The sequence below is a fragment of the Semicossyphus pulcher genome, unplaced genomic scaffold (assembly GCF_022749685.1).
Source record: "Semicossyphus pulcher isolate SPU_LCO1_2020_fin unplaced genomic scaffold, fSemPul1.0.p SCAF_12, whole genome shotgun sequence".
NCBI lineage: Eukaryota > Metazoa > Chordata > Actinopteri > Labriformes > Labridae > Semicossyphus > Semicossyphus pulcher.
In genome coordinates this window covers 20,648,498-20,668,140 of record NW_027211626.1, presented here as the reverse complement: position 1 = coordinate 20,668,140, position 19,643 = coordinate 20,648,498, and the positions used below count along the sequence as shown (strand labels likewise).

General features: G+C 40.8%; 1 protein-coding gene across 1 annotated transcript in view; it reads right to left on the bottom strand.

Moving 5' to 3' along the window:
- Positions 1-10,009: 10,009 nt before the first annotated feature.
- epas1b (endothelial PAS domain protein 1b) overlaps positions 10,010-19,643 on the bottom strand; it is a 59,798-nt gene continuing 50,164 nt past the window's right edge. The window contains exons 9-16 of the mRNA XM_069658335.1: positions 18,089-18,297; positions 17,731-17,969; positions 17,305-17,418; positions 16,321-16,850; positions 16,119-16,215; positions 15,891-15,984; positions 15,636-15,788; positions 10,010-15,522 (exon numbers count right to left, since the gene is read on the bottom strand). Coding sequence (XP_069514436.1) covers positions 15,371-15,522; positions 15,636-15,788; positions 15,891-15,984; positions 16,119-16,215; positions 16,321-16,850; positions 17,305-17,418; positions 17,731-17,969; positions 18,089-18,297 — 1,588 coding nt within the window. The 3' untranslated portion in view covers positions 10,010-15,370. The remainder of the gene's footprint in view (positions 15,523-15,635; positions 15,789-15,890; positions 15,985-16,118; positions 16,216-16,320; positions 16,851-17,304; positions 17,419-17,730; positions 17,970-18,088; positions 18,298-19,643) is intronic.

Below are 19,643 nucleotides of genomic sequence, written 5' to 3'. Positions count from 1 at the left end.
ACACAAATTTTAACATTTTCAAATGAGGGCAGATGTTTTGGACCGGCTATCCTTTTATCTACTGAAAATAATTTGATGACATGCTATAATTTTACAAAGTGTGACTAAGAGATTTTTTAAACTTTAAGCCAATTTTTTATCCACTTCCAGTTAACTTATCTTACATTGTTTTGGTTGTGAAGCACAAGCACCATGTAAAAATGGTACTGCAGTATTTGTTATCTAAGGATTAGCATGTTACAGATTGTCTCAACTTTAAGGCCTGTAAATCACCGCTTGGAACATTTCAGCCCCACAATTATTCAGCACTTGAACTTGATTCAGAACTGAGGAACAGGAACAGAAATAATAAACTTTTCCCATGTCTCTGTGTATCTAAACCAATAGTTGCATTTTTGTGTATAATTTGTTTATTTGCTATCTGTGAAGGAAGTCCTTTCCTCTAAATAAGTTGTGTTTTTCTATTTATTAATAGTGAATCAAAAGGCTTATTTTTGTCGTTTTTCCTGATCAGGGCAAACTTGGCTCTAAAGGGGTCAAACAGTGAGAAGGATTGGGTAATAATTGCATAAGCTCTTTGTGTTCGTGCTTCCTCGATCAGAACAATTGCTGAAAACACAATTCGGGGCTGGAGAGGCCTGATTTGGCCAAGAATTGTATTTCTGGATGAACTCCCACGGAAAAACAAAGACTGATAAAAGGCATGGGACAATCGGTTTGTTCAACACTTTTATGATGTAAGTTATCCATTGTAATTTACTGTTTCACAGAAGAGCCAATGTAGTCCGGTTCCAGTTTAGTCCACATCACTGACTCATGTCCACTTATTCATCGAGATGGAGAAACAGCCAAACCAGTCAGACGTTTTGTGAGAAGTAAATGGGGAACGCTGCTCAATGACGGCAAACATCAAGATTGATCTCTGTTATATTTGTACGTGGTGCTCTTGAGTTGTATTGTGTTACATTGAGAGGGATTTCAATATTTAGTCTCACAGATGTAAATGGGTTTGATAAAATCATACTCTCAGAGAGGGTCTCCTTTCCCGGCATGAAGGGGGCTTGATGGTATGCATGTTTGTATTTTGTGTTTGGTTTGGACCTTTCTTGTATGTTGATGGATTTTTTGGCTAAATGCAGCCCTAAAGATCCAGATTCAACAAAGTTATTAGGGTTATGCCTTCGAGGACTGTGAAAATCTTCCTGACTAAAGTGCTTGTCAAATTCCTAGGGAAGTGTACATGTCATTCCAACAGGTCGGTGAAAGACGTGATAATAGTCGTGAAACGGTCACATTTTGGTTATATTAGGGCACCGAAACTACTATGTCATATACAGATTTTGAATCAATTTCAGGAAACTAAACTCAGTTACCATCAATGATGCCATCATCTCACTGGAGTCAATCATCGTTGAGCTTTCTGGCTCTCCACCATTGAAATGTCAAGTGGACATCGGCAAGTTGAAAGGATTCCAAAACAGCTTTGACAACAGGTGGTCTCCACAAATTCAAGTGATGCCCAGGGGTCTGAAAAATCGCCACCCACTTTTCAGAGACTAATGGAACATTTTTTGAGAGGTCTCCACTGGATAGTATTTGAAGGCCGATTGCATCACAGCAGTGCGTCAAGGGCTGTCCCATTTCGAAGGCTCCTTCAGATGCAGCCTACAAATATGTTCTCCTCTTACCGGGCCACGAAAGGATCCATAGGGTGCATCCTTCACGGCCCAATGTATCCTGAGATTCATAGCGCGACAATTCAAACGAGATGGTGAACTCTTAACCGGCAGAGGAATACACTTTTAAATGTAAAAGTTTTTGCATTCAACTCAGTCGAATAGCTAGTGATACAAATGTTAAAAATAACTAAAGGGCCTTGAAACAGGTTACAAGTTAACAAGTTACATGACGTTAGTTATGATGGCCAGTTAGCACGCTAGCTACCTGTTGCTAGGCGACCGGAGCCACGCTTGGTGACGCAAGGTTAAGGGCGGGAACATCTGGTGACGCAATCAGGAAATCCTCCGTAGACCAGGCGTCTTATTTTGGTCCGGCTTTAGTGGTCTACTAATGACTCATCTTCCTTCAAAGGATGCAGCCCTGAAGTGAGACACAGCTTGTGTCATTTATCTGGATGACATCATTTATATGGGACATTATTTTGAGGATGATCTTCAAAACCTGACAGACATTTGCACAAGATTCAGGCAAGCACATATGAAACTAAACACAAAGAAATGTTAGTCTTGTACAACTGCAGTCAAATACATGGGACATATAGTTTTAGGTGATGGACTGGCACTTGACCCAGTCAACAGCAAAATCACCCACTGTAGTGCAAGCATTCTGGGATTGTGCTCTTATTACTGCCGTTTTATGCCAGAGTTTGCCTTCATTGCTCTTCTTGACAAACCCATAAAAAAGTGCTCAGCTTCCTTTCAGGAGAATTTTACACAAAGATGGAAAGAAACACACTCATGTAGATGCTATGTCACAGATTCCACCCTCACAACAGGACGCGGTAGTCTCCAGAAACAGTGCCTCCCTCCACAGACCACCACTCCTCCCCTGTCTAAATGGAAACTCATTCTCCAGTTCCAACATTTCTCAGTCTGCCAGCCCTCCTTTGTTGCAAGCACAACATCTCAGGTTTGCTTTTCAGAAAAAGACAACTGTCAACTTTCTGACCCTGTTTTCTCTGAAGTGTACAAAAGGGTTCAACCAAACAAAAGACCTTACCTCAGTCATGCTGGAGAGAAAACAAAGTAAACTCTGGTGGCCATTCCCAAACTTGTATTGTGTAATGCCTTGCTCTGTAGAAACGCTTGCACTGCACTAGGAAAGCCAGTTGTGTATAAATCGTTAATTCCTACCTCACTAATCACAGAGACTTTGGACATTCTCCATGGTAATCCCTTCTCTGGTCATAACAGAGCTGATTGCACATTCAAGAAAGCACTAACTGTGTGCTTTTTGCAAAGCAGGAGGACTGATATTGATCACTTTGTTAAGTGTAATACATCTGAAGCTTGCAGAAAACGTACCACAACACAGAGTTCCCTTGCAATAAATACAAGCAGAAAGACCATTCCAGTTGTGTGCGCAGATATTACTGAGCTAACACTCAAGTCACGAGGCTCTTAAACATGGAGCCCTAGAGAAACTGTTTGTACAACAGAATTAATCTGTCTGAGACTGAACACCATCAGGAAAGAACCTCGCCATACCACCCTGTTGAAATGGGGGTGGTAACAGGGCTCTCAAAGAACAGTTGGCTAAACTATTTCATGATAACGATGGTGAATGCGACAACTCTTTGCCAGCAGTGGTTCTCTTCTTTAACTCTGTTCCGCATGCAGCAATGGATACTCACTCTATTGTCTTGCTTATGGTTACTATCCTTGTTTTCCAGCCAATAATAATATATTTACACCAGTGGACTCCACAGAGATTGGTTATGGTTAATAACTTGTAAGATGGCTTGAGATAGAGACTCATGTATGAGTGTGGCTTCAACAAACGATAAAGTTGGAGATCTGGTACAGATGGATGATCCCTCTACACATGCTGCTGCCATGTTGTTATGGAGCCAGCCACATATTTGGATGAGAGGGTTGAGCTAGAGCAGGGTGAGAAGTAGGCAAACGCCAAGTTTTCAAAGCTAACAGTCTGTACCTGTGGCTAATTTACTGTCCGGTGAATGAGCTAGTTATGAGAATGAGATTCGATTTGTGTTGATTGTTGACTGGAGTTCTTTATTCTTCAGACTTACAGAAGCTACGAGAGTGTGTGGAACGTAGCGGACACATGCTTCCTTGCCCGAATCTCCGATGAGGGAGCAGCAGGTGAACACAAACCTTGCAAATTAAAACAATTTGCCTTGTCATCCCAACAGCCCGCAGTTGTATCTACGGGGATTAGCAAACAAGAATCCTCTCTGCACGAGCTGCCACAATTAAATCAATGTATGACAAAGGCCGACCAGATACAGTGAGCGCAGATACCTGCTGATTAGTGCTAACATAGTGCTCCTGTGGTCACTCATGGAACTGAAGTTTTTGGCACTGCATTGGCTTTCCTTTTCAGCCCCACAGATTGCCACTTGGTTTGACACGTTAGTTAGGGTTTTAGGCAACCCTCATTCGCTCAAAGGATATAGTGGGACTGAAATAATTTGTACGTCCCAAGGTTTGGTTGAACTGGCAATGTGTAATACTGTAAAGTGTTTTATAATTTCAATAATTCTTTTTCAATAAAATTTTGAGGGATCTTACTGAATCTGTATGTTTTTACATATAAGTTTAGTTTTTTTATGCATTTATGTCTTATTAAGCTCTGTGATTTTTCACTTACTGTATATGACACATAGACGACCATACATTTTTTAGATAACTGAGATATTTGGCATAATTTGATGAAGAGTAACCTAATTGATGTCAACTTTGTATTCTGTTCCCTAAGTTACAAAAGGGAACTACATAACATGACGCACGTCATATAATTGATGGTTATGATCGGTGGGTGATATCATTTACATTGAAGTGAAGTATCAGACAATGGGGCGACTCAGTGGTAGAGTCGTCTTTCAAACGGAAACGGAAATGGTGCTCAGTTGTCCTATGGTGGTATGGTTAGGACTCACATTAAATGTGTACCTGCCTAACTGCCTAACTATAAACATAATATAGGTAGTTTTTGTATTTTTGGTGCAGACAGTCTCTGTCTTTCAGACTGAAAGCAGTATACCATACACTGAGACTTCACTTTCATGTTGAAAATCCAAACATAAGTAGTCTTTTATTCCAACATGGGAAACTGGATGCTTGTTTACAGTTGACAGATTTGAGCTGCATTTCAGGGTCAATCCCAGTAAGAGCAGCTCAGTGTCCTGGGATTGAACCAGAACATAAACAAACTGTTCCTGGATCAGTTTAATGGACAATTGTCCTGAGACATGCTGAGGCCCCAAAGGACGGTGGAACTTATGAGTGGACAGAAAGGCAGAGAAGCTTATTTTTCTGTTTGTCTCTCTCAGTGGAAAAACAGCAGGTGTTTTATGGGCGTATTTAAGCTCAAAGAAGCTTAAAATTTGACTAGAAAGTTAGTCAGAAGCAAGTTCATGGTGGAGGCCAGGTTTTACTCAGTGCTGTTATGACTGTCTAACCTTAACCATAGAGTAGTTATCATGCATAGCTTTGATATGTTAAAAAAGAAAGGGCCTTCCTTTAATTTGCAAACACAGACATTCACTGTGTGCCACCTGAATCACTGCCCTTTTTTTAGCTGCATAATTACACTGAAATGTGGGATAGAAGCCTTTAAACATTTTACAAACTGAGTCTTGTCTCAAAATGACTATAAAACGAACCGTTATGGAAACATGCACGACATCTTTCAATTCCTTGCTCAGACACTCTCAGCTCAGATTCCTAAAGTTAAACCTGATGCTGGTTAAACCTTCTCTACTGCACACAGGTGTCATTTGACTCTTCAGTGACAAAGCTGTCAGCAGCCACACAGGACAGAACTGAACTATAACCAGGGTGCACACTATTCACTTCTCTGTATGTGTGGAAACCTGCTGCTTTCACTACAGATGATAAACTAAATTAGCATTAAAACTTGAGACTTTTCTTAGTATGTTATAGGCATAATGAATTGGGCTGCTGCTTTTGAGTTGCACTGGACTGTTACAAGATAGAGGAATTAATCAATTATCCCCATTATTGTAGGTAACAAAGGACAAAAAAACGTCTATGGAAGACAAAATAGGACGAAGAACAAAGTTCCCAGATTTAAGGGAACCATTCAAACAACAACTCAAGATCCTCTAAAGTCTCATGAGGTACATTTTTTCCCCTCATTATCATAAGTTATTATCCTGTGGACACAAGATAAAAATATCCCTTAATGGGGCTTTTGGGGCTCTGGAGAAAAACACAGCAAAATGAACTCCATCATGTTTAAAATAAACATAAAGTTTAACAGACATAAACTTTTTCTACCCCTAATGGTTTTCAAAGCATAGGTGAACCATACCGTGTTGAGAATTCTCCCTGTTTAGGGGGCAGCAAACTACTCCTCCACTAGATGGAGCCATAGAGAGTGCTCAATCCAGACACTAACTGGGATAACACGGCCCAGGTGTTGCTCTTGCTATTTATACATGTGGCCCTTTTTATTACAATGTATTGATACATCTACTAAATAAGTTATTTTATATCATTTAGTATTTGGATCCGTTTATCTCTGCTTTAGTTGTTAAAGGTATAATAAGTAGAATTTTCCTAGAAAAATAAAATACAGACTTTTACAAATATAATATAATATAAATCATCACTTGTGGGCCTCTGTACGTGTGTGTGTGTGTGTGTGTGAGACCCTTCCCTCTGCATCTATTCTGTTGTTTTGCTTTGCACGGGACGTTTTCAGGAGGGGCGCTGCTGTGGTTCCCTGAGCCAATCACAGCGTACAGGTGAGTGGTTCAAATAATCAACTGGGCCCCATTCAGACCGGCGAACATGGCGATAAAGAGATGCAGAGTTGGCCTTCTTTCTGTTGGACAGGTACAGTGGTGGAAAAGAGTTTTCGGACACCCTTGAAATTTTACACAATCTCAAATATCATCATGAAATATTTGTGGAAAAATCTTTTTTGTGTTTCAAAAGGTGTGGCTGCATTAGACAGACACAAACAAATACAAATTATCTTTTTGTTTTGTTTATTGTTTACAAGAAAAACTAACAAAACTAAATTCTTGACAGTTTCAATATGTCAGTTCTCAACATTGTCGGTATCAAAGTCAACAAATAACAAAATGTGTTTAAAACTGAACCAAAAATAAATAAACCATCACATCATCAAATTAATATTTAGTAGCCCTGCCATTAGCACGCGGTAGAGCTCTAATCCTGGCTGGCATGTTCCCCGCGAGGCTTTCACACTGTTGAGGGGTCATCTTGTCCCATTCTTCTTGAATTACTGCTTTTAATTCTTCTAAATTCTTTGGTTTACACTTTGCAACAGACCTTTTGACAATCCACCACAGATTTTCAGTGGGGCTCATGTCCGAGGATTGAGCTGGCCACTCTAAGACCTGGATACTGTGCTCCTGCAGCCAAGTTCTACTGGCCCTGGATGTGTGGCAAGGGGCATTATCTTGTTGAAACATCCAGTTTTGACCTTGACAGAACAGTGCACGTGCAGAAGGGAGCATGTGGGTTTCGAGAATGGCACAATACTTGGAAGAGTTCAATGTGCCATCACAGACAGTGAGATGAGCAACACCAGCAGCACTCATGCATCCCCAAACCATAATACTGCCTCCACCATGCTTGACAGTAGGTACTGTACATGCTGGAGATAACTTTAAGCCATGATCTAAAAGTCAGCCACGTACAGTGCGGGTGGAACCCTGGACACCAGTTTGGTTTGACCACTGCTGCTGAAGCTCCTGTGATGTCATTCGGCAGTTTTCCCTGGACATGCGGATCAGGATGCGGTCATTTCTTGCTGAAGAAACCCTTGAACGCCCAGATCTTGTTTTGTCTTCCAAGCTGTTGGTTCGTCTTTATTTATTTATTTATCGTCTGTATTTAAGGACTGCATCTGCACTTCCTGGCTATCTGGCGGCAGCTGTACCCTTCCTGGCTGAGAATCTGAATCTTCAGGCGTGTTTCCTGCGTTAGGTTCCTTGTTTTAGCCATTTTTGTCTCTGAAGAACTTTCAAATGTGCTGGCTTTATATAGACACGAAGCACGGCAACAAAAATGGTGTCTTTTAATAAAAAGCATGACCTTCATTAGTGGATCACTGGTACCAAAATGACCCAATACTCAAAATTTCTTATGTATTTTTATGGAACCAATCAATTTTAAGTTTTCAATGGCTTTTTTTAGGATTTGTTTAGTGTTTTGGCTGTGACTGTGCAAGAAAGTGCACTTGCAGACCTGCAAGGAAACATCCTACTTATTATACCTTTTAAGTAATGGGTGGTGATGGTTTATTACTGGAGATGAGATCACCCAGAAGAAAGCAAGCAGTGCACTGACCTTAGACCTTAGTTTTTTCTCGTCATTCATTAGCCATTTAGATTGATTTGATAGGACAGTGAATAGATACATTTTCTTTTTACAAACTAGATTGATTTTATCAGGAGTATGCTGAGTATGATGTTGCCTTAATAATGTTTGCAATTTAGAGGACTGTAAATTGGTGTGTAACAGTAATATAATACTAATAACATAAAAAGGCTGTTAGATTCCAGGTTTTGATGCTACATGTGTTGTTCTGCTGATGACACCTGGATTACGACTTGCTTAAGACTCGCCTTGGGAACCTGACAAAAGACATGCCTGCGATCCTCCCATTTACCTTCATGATTTCCCGTTCCCGATCTCAAGGAAACAAAGGCTGGAATAAAGGGAAGCGAGCGTGTGTTGACCTATATATCTGTCTCTCACATGCCCCTTTTGTTTTGCCTATCAGGTTTGTAACTGTCTTCCTGAATAGGAAGGAAAAAGCAGAAAAAATGTCACATTGTTATTTGGATTATAGCTCATAAACAGACGTCAGGATCTGTTGGCACCAGACTAAAGTACCATTCTCTTTGCCAGCGTTTTCCCAGGTTTCCCATGATTCTTTCTGCTGGGATCCGGTATAACCAGAAATGAGGATGTCCCTTATTCCCTTACGATCATCTGAGATGAAATCTAATTTATGGACAAAATGAAACACTTTCCTACTTCAAACAATGACGTATACACCTAGTGACAATGCAATATATTGCCAGTTGGAGATGCTTGTAACCCATAAACCTTAACCTGCAAAGTTGAAGCTTGTAAAAGGTTGATTAAAAGTCCCAAAAATTATTTTATCACAATTATCCCCTGAAGTCTTGGGTGCCAACATCCTTCTAAAGAAAATACCAATTAATGAATTTGCTGTTCTGAGATTTATCACCGGAGACAGTTATTCCACTCATCACTGCATCTTATATGATAAGGTTGTTTGGCCATCATTAACAGTTAAATTTACCATCATACATCACTTCCTTATTAAACTGGTCTAATAATAGTCTTTATCAAACTCACTCAAGTGAGGGCTAATGCTTGAATTTCTACGAGAAAACACAAGAATTCGGAAAACATCCTTTACCTTTTGTGCTGCACACACCTGGAACACTTTAAACTCAATACAATTGTTACCTTAGGTCAAGTTGGAAACATGATTTGGTAAACTCTTCCTGCCGGTCAGAGGGATATGTTAAATTGGATAAATGGTACTGGAGGAAAAGTCCACCAGCTCAAAGAAATGTGACAGTCAGATAATCTGGTAAGTAACCCAATGTATTTAAGTGACATTGATTCATTCTGACATTAACTATATTTTATAGAATTTACTCACATAATACATTAGAATGTGTTCATTTAAGTAATCTAAAATAGGGCTACTGTAGATGCAAGGTTTTTACTGAAAGGCAGCAATTTCATTCTGGGTTTAGCAGGGGTGTTCCACAGGGCTCTGTACTAGTGCCTCTGTTATTTGTTAGTTTTTGATAAGCTTTGGGCAAACTTTATTGTTATATAAATTTTTTTCGATGCTGATGAAACATTTTATATTTTGCTGGGAGATTTAGATTTCTTTTAAGTATATGAATTTAATATTTCACTATAAATGTAACAGCATGTCAAGACTTAAAACCTACCAGGTATTTGTAACAACTTTCAACTGTCTGAGTTCTCCATGGCAAAAAAACATGTTTTCACAAAAATAAATAGTCCACCTTTGAAAGTCCCAGCAGCGTGCATATCTTCAGTGTTGTTAAATAACCTGCCGGTTTTTCAAAATTTACATTTTGCTTGAGTTTTCTTGTATATAGCTTTTCCAAAGTAAAACGTTTTTACTTGTTTTGATATTTACATCCATCAAAACTGCTACTGATCTTTCAATCATATTAGAAATCACATAAAATTAAAAATGAGCTACAATAAACCACACGTGACACAGATAAAGGAAGATAAGATCCGTATGCTTTATTAATAAGATATCAGTGCAGAAACACAAACTTCTTATTGGGTTAAAGTCCCCATATAGCAATAACAATGATAACAATATATGATAATAAGAACGATATGGATTTTAGCATATTAAAAAAAAATGCAGAATCAGCTAATAACTGTACTGTATGACATAGACAAAAAACAGAAACGAGTAGCCAATCATGGATCCCATAAGGAAAAGCAAAAAAAAACCCTGTTGTTACAAAAGACACAAGACAAAATGCTGATATTGTCTTTAAAGAAAGCGCAATGAATGAGTGAGTGAAAGTTTTATCACTTTTTGTTTTAGGGGAAACCCTTCAAGCAGCACAGTGTGTTGAGGATTAGGACTGGTGATAGGCCTTCTAGAGTAAAAAGAGAGAGCTGAAGCCACGCCCATTTTTAGCTTAGCTTCTGTGCTACATTTGCTTTTGAATACATTTTCTCAGAGAGGTACCACCATTGTCTTTTCGAATAACTGACACATTTTCAATGCAGTGATTGAAGATAAGGGAACAGCTAACACTTTAGAAACAAAATTAGCATAATTAGCAAAAATAAAACAATGTTAGCATACAGAACTACAGCTCCTAAAAAGCTTATAGATTCACAAGAGTGTAGTTTTAGAACGCTAACAAAAGAAAAGACACATTTTGGTTTCAAATTTACTTTTTTAGAGAATGTATCGTTGTCTTGGTGAAGCTAGCGATGCAGCAGCTAGCTAAAAATGGGGATCGGACTTCAACTCTGCCTGGATTTTTATTTTTAAATCAACTTCCATCTAGCCAACTCTTTACACATACATCAACACAATTTAGTTTTACCTCATCAGTTGCTAAAAAAGTCAATCTTAAGTGCTTCTTCTTTCATGTACATGTTTCAGAACCCTTCAGTGACGCCTTTAGCATGACTCACGTGACTGATGATGCCTTAAAAAACACATGAGCATTTTTTTGAAACAAGCATGTTGAGTTAAAACTTTTCAAAATAAAAGCAAGGCACTTATTTTCCCTGACCCTCCCAGGAGAACTTTTACTGTACAGCCAAATATTTTTCTACTACACCTAAAAACCCACAAGCAGCTTCACCAACAAACAGACTGTCAGGTCGTTTGAGGAGCTGGGGAGTCCATTTCCTTCAAAACCTTTAATAAAAACTTTGACTCGTCATCACCAGGGGATCTACGATGGGTTCTAATTTTATCGTTTGTTCTTTCACTACACTGCTGTTTTTCTGAGGATCTAAATGAATGTATCAGAGGAGGCTATGAGGGAGCTGTACGCTATAAAACTTGAAGGGTTATTATAAAAATCAGCCCAACTGTGACATTGTATCTGCAGTTTGGGATACTTTTTGATTATTACAAAATAACTTATATTGGACAATGATCATGACCAAAGGGTTGCCAGACCCAACACTTACTTAACTTTCATATTAAATACAGTGTCCGGTTAGGAATTAATTAAATAATAGCCCAGAGAGTTAAAGAAAGTAATCTACAGGTTTACAGGGAACAAGCTGTGCACTTGAAGGGTAAACTGACAAGTTGATACAACCATAAAGTCATGATAAGGCACATTGTACGGATTGAAATGAACTTTAAAGATAATTTCAGCATGACATGAAGCAGACAATATCAAAATATAGTGTTAGTGGATTCAAGAGACGCAACAAAAGGTCTAAAAATGACATAAATGGTCAATGAAGCACCATCGCTTTTACATATATGCAACTGGAAAACTATGTGATTAATTATGAGGCGACTCCACCTTCTTCAACAAAATGCTACATATCTGAAAAGTGAAACTTAGAAAATCTGAGGTTTTTTTTTTGGATTTTTTTCTTCTTAAAGCAAGAACAAAAACAGTACTGCCCATCCAACAGACTCAATACATATTTTAGGGATAGGTTATTAAGGATAAAACTCTTGAGGAGAAAAAAAACAACTGAATGCCACAACACAGAAACAGCACGAGAGGAGACAGCACTGCGAGGGATCTGATCCGTCTGCATATACAAGGGGGTAGATAAGGACAAAGTACCAGGACACATAAACACTAAAAACATTATCTGAAACATTAGTTTGTCTCTTTAAATACGTAACTTATATGTGTACAAAGCTCTATGATTGATACTCAAAAGTGGTCACCACACAAAGACAATAACCTCAAAGTGAAAATAAGAAAAAGTACAGGAAAGGAGAGAACAGAGGAAAAGGCCTACTGACGATTATATCACTGACATCATTTGGGTGAAAATTAAATTTTCTAGTTTGTAAAAATAAAATAAATCTGACCTTACTTTTAGTCCTCAGTGTATTAAGATAGCTAATAATATTCTCATCAAAGCTTTTTGATATTGGCAGCCGCTGCGTGTCGATAATTATAAGAAAAACTGGCCTTGTCCTAATCCTAAAAAATAATACATACACTCCACATTCAAGTCACTTCACAGGCTGCTGTGCTGCACTGAAACCGAGGCTAACGCTAATGCTACTATGTACAACTGAAAGTGTGAATGAGTTAATGATTTCGCACTGGCTGCTGTGATCTGACCTTAAACTGTCTGGTTTGTGCAGGGGCGCGCAAAAGGGGTGAGGAGGGGGAGCGACCTCCTCTGCCATTCTTGATCTAAAAGCTCAAGTGGTCCTTCTTTTTTAAATTGTACATTTACAAGCTTCGTAATGCTCTCATATCACAACAAATGGACAAATCAGAGCTACTTGAACTGCTCATTTTTTTTGTTTCTGATGAGCCGACTGCTCCAGCGGCACTCCCATCAACCAGAGTGCCCTTTAGATCCTCTCCAATCAGCTCCTGTGGTTGGCCCAAAAGCCCTTAAAAATTCCCCCCGAATATCATCCAGTTAGCTTAAACAGCCTTCCACTGACTTTGCAAGCGTTCGCCTATTTACTACAAATATCACATACTTTACATTACATAAATTCTGCAAACCATGTTTCTGTAGTTAAGGTTTTTTTTCTCTACCATCCCAGGGATCGGACTGTTCAAATCAATTTAAGATAAACAGAAAATGTTAACTTATAAAAGCGCTTATTCAGGCTTTAGCAAAGCCAACAACAAATGCAACTTGCATGCAGACGAGGTGCCCCCCTGTCTCCCCCTCACCCCTGGTCCTTAGATAGTCTATGCGCACCACTGCTTTACTGCATTGTGAAAAGTGTTTTCAGCCTACAATTTGCAATCATAAAAACTCATGTAGTCTGTGCAAGTCAGAATCTATGTACAAGCTAACAGTTTGGTGACTACAGCTAGCTTTGCTGCTAACTAAAAAGGCTTAAGCTCAATAAAATAATTGCACAATAAGGACAAACCCTGTAGTCACACGAGCTACTTAACTGACTGACAGATTTAAGAAGAGAAGATTTAGAAAAACATATTATTCATCTTACAGTAGAGTACATGTATTGCAATATATGTTTATTAGTGTGTCTGTGAGTTAGACACAAAAAATAAAATCTGGTTGGTGGAGTAAAAACAAACATAAGCCAGAGGGGAAAAACAAATAAGTATTGATAAGATAAAGTATCCCGTCAGCTAAGATAAAACAACATGAGGAGATCTGATAAAAGCTAAAATGTTTCAATTCATCGACAGAAAAATAGACTACTTAAAATAACTGAAAAAAAACAATATAATGCATATGAAGTTGACCCAAACTGTAATCCTCTTTGTGTTATGGTAATCAGACGCCTGAATGAACAAGCTGCACTACTCTGTTCTTTCAACAGAGCAGGTGATGATGTTAAAGTGACTCAGGTGGGATGGATTCAGGGGGAAGAGGCAGGCTGATGACCTGTCTGTAAAAAACAAAACTATGTAACCGTGGATACGACGTGCGCATAGTTGGGTATCATTTTGATTCAGATTCTGCTCGTTCAATTTTGAGTTTAAGCTTTTATTTTGAAGCAGAAAAAAAAAACAAGCGGCGCCCAGTTAGTGACGCGTTTTCCATCAGCCAGCAGTGGTTGGTCTGCCAGAGAGGGAAGGCGGAGCTAAGCGGCTGCTTTTCCGGTCTCTGCAAGTGTTGCGAGTAAACAGTTATCTACTGTGGCTGAACAAACAAAGAAAAGATCGATGACTACAGATACAACTTCAAAAATAAGTGAAAATCTAAAGAAAAATAAAGAAATTCGACGCTCAGATGAAGGCAAACAGTCTGAAAAGGAAAATCAAGAGTTACAACCGGAGCCAACCGTAGATGTCACGTATGCAACACTGTCTGGATATCTGGGAAGTGTGCTCCCGCAATTACTGTTTATCGCCACAGGTGCCTCCAGAGAGAACGAAACCGAGATCTTTGAGATTATCACTTTAAGATGATTTATAAGCCAATAAAGTTGGGAACCACGCTAATAGCCTTAAACTGTGCTAGAGGAAAAAAACATTAATATTTAATCAATGGCTAAATTGATTATTTCAGCACAGTTGTTACTTTTAGCCACACTTATGGCACCATATTTGTTTAAACCTCTTTTTTGGAGGGAGAATCCGTGAGCAGAATCAGTGTTTTGTTGACTTCTTAACAATGTAGAACCAGTGTTACGATACCCAACTGTTGCTTGAGGCTTTGACTGGCTGTAGAAAAGTGGGCTGGGTCTATAAGCGGGTCACAAAGTAAAACACAGTGTCTTTGTTAATACGTAGGTAGTGTAATATTTTCTCTTGAGTTAGCTAAATAAGTCAGCTGATAAAGAGAAGGCATGTTGGGCTGAGGACTGAGCTGCATAGAGAACATATCAGGGTGTAAGCCTGTGACAGAGACCAGGTCTGGGGTAGGACACATCGAAGGTTTCAATCCTTTACCTGTGTGTAGCCTGGCTGTGGATTCCCACCTTACTGTGCGGGTTTATGGCTGCAGACGTGAAGGAAAATAAACCTTTGAGGCAGGTTACATGTTTGAACCTCACTTCATTAACAATACCCCCCGCTCATTCAATAGAGTGTTGCATCATCACATTTTTACACCGAGCAACCAATGTCTTCTCAAATGTGTGGGTCGTCTCTGTTTAACTTGGTGTAGGGCAACTTTAGACTCAACCTGCCTCCGATCAGAGTCGAGAGCTTAGGAAATGAGGGCTGTAAGTGGCTTGACCCTGATATATCAGCTTGTTAAGATGGTCTATGTACAAAGCTATAAAGAAACAGGGAACAGAATGTGGGGCTGAGCCAAATAAGCTAAATAAGGCAGGATGTGGTTATGAATACCGTTCCCTATAGGTAGCTTAGCCTCGCTGCGCTCAGAGGGCCCAGAGGTATGAATGTAAAGAAAGGCTTAAGTCTGCAGACGGGGTTTTGGGTCAGGGGGCTCTAGGTGGCCTGGTCCAGAGCTCTCAGCAGGTCACAGCCCTGGAGGAGGTACAGGTTGCCCTGCAGAGGGATGTTGACCTCGCAGTCGTAACGGGTCAACTCGGGCAGACAGGTCGAATCGGAGGAAGGGCCCAGCAAACAACTGGCAATACCTGGAGAAAAAAAACCAAGTGAAAATGACTTACAATTAAACTCTTTCCTATTTATTAAAATATCAGTTCCAGGCTTGCAGGTGTTGAAAAACATCGGAGGCAGGTCAGCTCACCTTCAGTCTTGTAAGAGGGCAGCATGTTATACTGCGAGTAGTTGCAGCTCTTTTGGGGAAACGGTTTCTCGCTTGCACCACCTATCCCACTTACTGGATACTGAGACTTCCTGTGCAGACATGAAGGCATACTGCCCGGCATCATCACTGACTCTAAAAAAGATTTTAAAAAATGACAGGAACAGATGTTGAGTGGAAGAGATAATAATGCGAGATTGTGTTTCACGCACACAAGCGCAAACTTGAAGCTCATACCTGCCAGTGATCCTGCGCTGAGGGAGCGGTCCATGGAGGCAAAACTGTCACCTCTCATCCTCTTCCACATGATGTCTGAAGGCTTATTTTCACCCTGAAAACGCAATTAAGGCTGTTGTAACTATCAGATATATTAACCTCAAAAATATGTAAAAAAAAATATATATATATATATGACGTGTAAAATAATTGTATAATAAAAATGTTGTATTTGTCAGAGAAACTCACCACAGCCATCTGAGTGAAGGAGCGCTTGATACTGTTGGCCATGGCCCCTCTGGCTGGACTCATGTCTTTGTAGGCTTGTACAAAATTGTCAATGGACCTGCGCATATACACAACATTACTAAATACACTGTACATTGAAAACCTCTATGTCCATTAGCATTGTTTTGTCTTGGTGTAATGCTTGTATGTTTTGATCCATCACCTCTGTTTCTGCATGACGTGTGGTACGTTCTGCTGACAGGACAGCCTCTCCTCTCCTGACAAAGGCTCCATCGGGAAGGCCTTGGAGGCCCGTGATTGTTGTTGTTGGTATGTCAACAGAGGATCTGGTGGCCACTGCAGGTTCTGCCTGCCCCCCATGGAGGAGAGAGGGGTGCTGGCTGGAGCCTGGTACGGGGGTATGTGCCCCATCATGCAAGACCCAACACGGGGGTCCACGGTCCCCTGGCCGGTTCCTCTCTTCTCCCCTGCAGCCCAGGAAGCGGGCTGGTGCTGGTAGTGGCCTTGGGCCTGAGGAGGGGAGGACAGGGGCTGGAAGAGGCTGGTGATGTTGCTGAAGCTCTTATGGGTGCCCTGGTGTATTTGGGGCAGGCTGCTGTTGCTCCCCATCGATCCTGTTGGGCCCCCCTCCAGGGGCTCAGACTCTGAGAGGATGGGATTCAGCTGGAAGTCCTCGCCATCCATCGGTATGTAAGGAGCCAAAGTCTCTAGTTCTAGGTCACTCAAGTCCCTCTGGGAAAATTAGAGATGAGGGTGCGTTTAACTTATTGTTCAGTTAATTAGCAGTTACATGAGAAACAATTAAGACATTTACACAACATTGTTCACACTTCAAAAGAGACTCTGAAGCTATACAGAGAAGCAGCATAGGTTTGGTGCACACAGATGTCTGAGAGGTGATTTTGATGTGTCATTGTTTGGGCTGTCCAACAAAACTTGCAGACTTTAAGGGGGGTTGCTAAAAACATGTGTTTAAAATAACTGAAATAGAACTGCCAAATGTTTAAAAAGGAAGAAAAAACATGTACCGCTTTTGAAAATGTGTTTTCACATGGGAAAAATACGTTTTTCCCAAGGAGGCATGGGGAGGAATGTTAAGTTTTGCCTCACAAGTCTAAATAATGAATCTAGAGAAGCAAAGTTCTAGACATAAGTATAAACAAAGGATGAAGAAAAGGACACACACTTCAGTGTTTGCAGGACTGCTGTTGCAATCTGTGCCAAGTGCAAACAGCTTCTCAGTCAGCTCCACCTTCAGGTCACCCTCCACCGAGCTGTAGTAATCACCTGGGCTGCTGGGCTGTAGGGGGGGCAGAGAGATGGGGAGACAGAACAGAAAGCGCAGGAACAAATGTAGGAGAAAGAAAAGGGTGTAAAGACAAAAGAGAAACAAAGAGTGTTAGATGAGTTTCGACAAAGGCACCATTCACAGCCTGTTCCTCCCAAATATCCACCCCCGATATTCTCACACACAGTTGGTGACCATTAAACCCCCCCACCCAGGCTTCACTGAACACAAAAAGAACAAACTATGAAACAAACACTTCCAGTCGCTCGCCCAGGAACTCATGACTCATTTCAGTTTAATGCTCATGTCTCTCCTCGCTCTCACCGTAGAGCAGCTGCTGAGGCTCGGAGTAGCGCTGCCCGGTGTAGGATTCTGCTGCACGGTGAATGTGCTGGCCATCTTAGCCATGTCTCTCAGAGCTGGAGCCCGGGTCTGGCATGACAACGGAGGGGCAGGCTGTTGGCTTTCGCTGGCCCAGGACGGAGGTCCTGGAGGGGGCATAGCTGCGGCAGACACAGGGATGTATCCTGCTGGTTGTTGTGGCTCCTCAAACTGAGTACGACCTGCAGAAAAAGAAACAGATACAGAATCTCATGTATGCTTAGACATATGCATCACACAATGATGTACATTTTTGCTGACAGAACGACCCTAACGAATGCACTTAAGCAGTGATACATACAGAAGTCGAGGGCGATGATTGTGTCCCCAGGTGTTGGAGCCAGCTGGGCGAGGTCCTCCGGCTCCTCTTTGAGTTTAGTGAAGAGGGCGTCTCCCGCCTCCGCGCTCACGCCTGCACCTCCTGCGCTGAAGAAGCTGCTCATGTGATGTGGCTTGAACAGAGACTCCGTCTGCTCCAAGGAGAAAATCTGCGACTTCTCCTCAATGTCACTGCAGGATGGAAGAAAGACAGCGGAGTGATGTGGTGAGTGTAGGGAAAACTTGGAGAGCAAATACAACCTTTATAAAAAGGATTTGGAACCTGTATAATGATGTATAATGGTTTGGTTTTCCTTCACAGTGGGTTCCCATGTACAGGGAGCATGCAAAGATGTCTGTAGGGTTAACTCAGGGTTCAGTACTTTTCCACTGCAGAGACCAGAGTTTAGATTAAGTTCTGGGAACATTATTTTTAGTAAAGAGTCTCTGCTCAGGTGTAGTTTTTTCCAAAAGTACAGGAACTGTTGGGGATGGTGTTTGTAGATCTTAATTTAATTTCTGATAGGTTGACTACTTACTGAATTTTCTACCAAAGATCTGCGGCCACAAACTAAAATAAAGTAAAAGTACCTACAGAAAAAGCTTAAGTCACTGGAGCATGACTTTGTCCAGGCCTTGCTGAGCATTTAGCGCCTGTGTCTACTAACGCCTTTTTTTGCGCTGGCAGCGCCCACGACCTCAATTTCAGCGCGCTTCTCGCCGGCGCTTACTGTTGCTAGGCTACGAAAGGTGTCTGGCGGCACTTCCGCTTCACTTGGTAGTGATTGTCTGTTTAGTCTGTTTTTAAATTGCTCTGTATGCTTAATATTTGCTTTGATTCCAGGAAATTTTACAAAGAAAACATAAAAACAATGGAAAGGAATCGTGTCCTGACGTTAGCAGCGGCTCCACACCTGAAAATTGTGCCCTCAAAAAAACAAAACCCAAGGTGACCCAGGGTTTTGACCCTAACCTCGCTGAGCCTGCTACCACATGACCCGGCCCCGGATAAGCGTAAGATAAAAGTTCCAAAAGTTGAACTTGAGAGCACTGTGAGCGCAGCGACAAAAAACAGCTGATGCAGAGGGCGTTTTTGTGCTAAGGAAGCTGAGCTCTGAAAACGCTGAGCTGCATTGGTTTTATATTGAAAATAGACGCTGCCAGCACAAAAAACGGCATCAGTGGACTCAGGCCCTTTTGTAGACAACACATTTCAGCGTAAATAAAAGGCAGCTCAGAATGATAAGGTGTTGTTTTTTGTATTTTTTTTTAAGATAATTTTTTATTAGAAAGGACAGTGAAAATATGCAGAAAGTATGGAGAAGAGAGAGAGGGGTTGACATGCACCAAAGGGGCCGAGAGTAAGAGAAGAACCCTGGGCTGATGCAGATGGTGAATTTTTCCTTTGTATATGGAGCATGCTCCCTAACCACAGAGATAAACGGGCACCCCTTAATGTATTATTTTATATGGCATTATTGTAGGTTTAAAGTCTGTAAAAACAGTTGTCAATTTGTACACCTCGGCTAAATAATCGT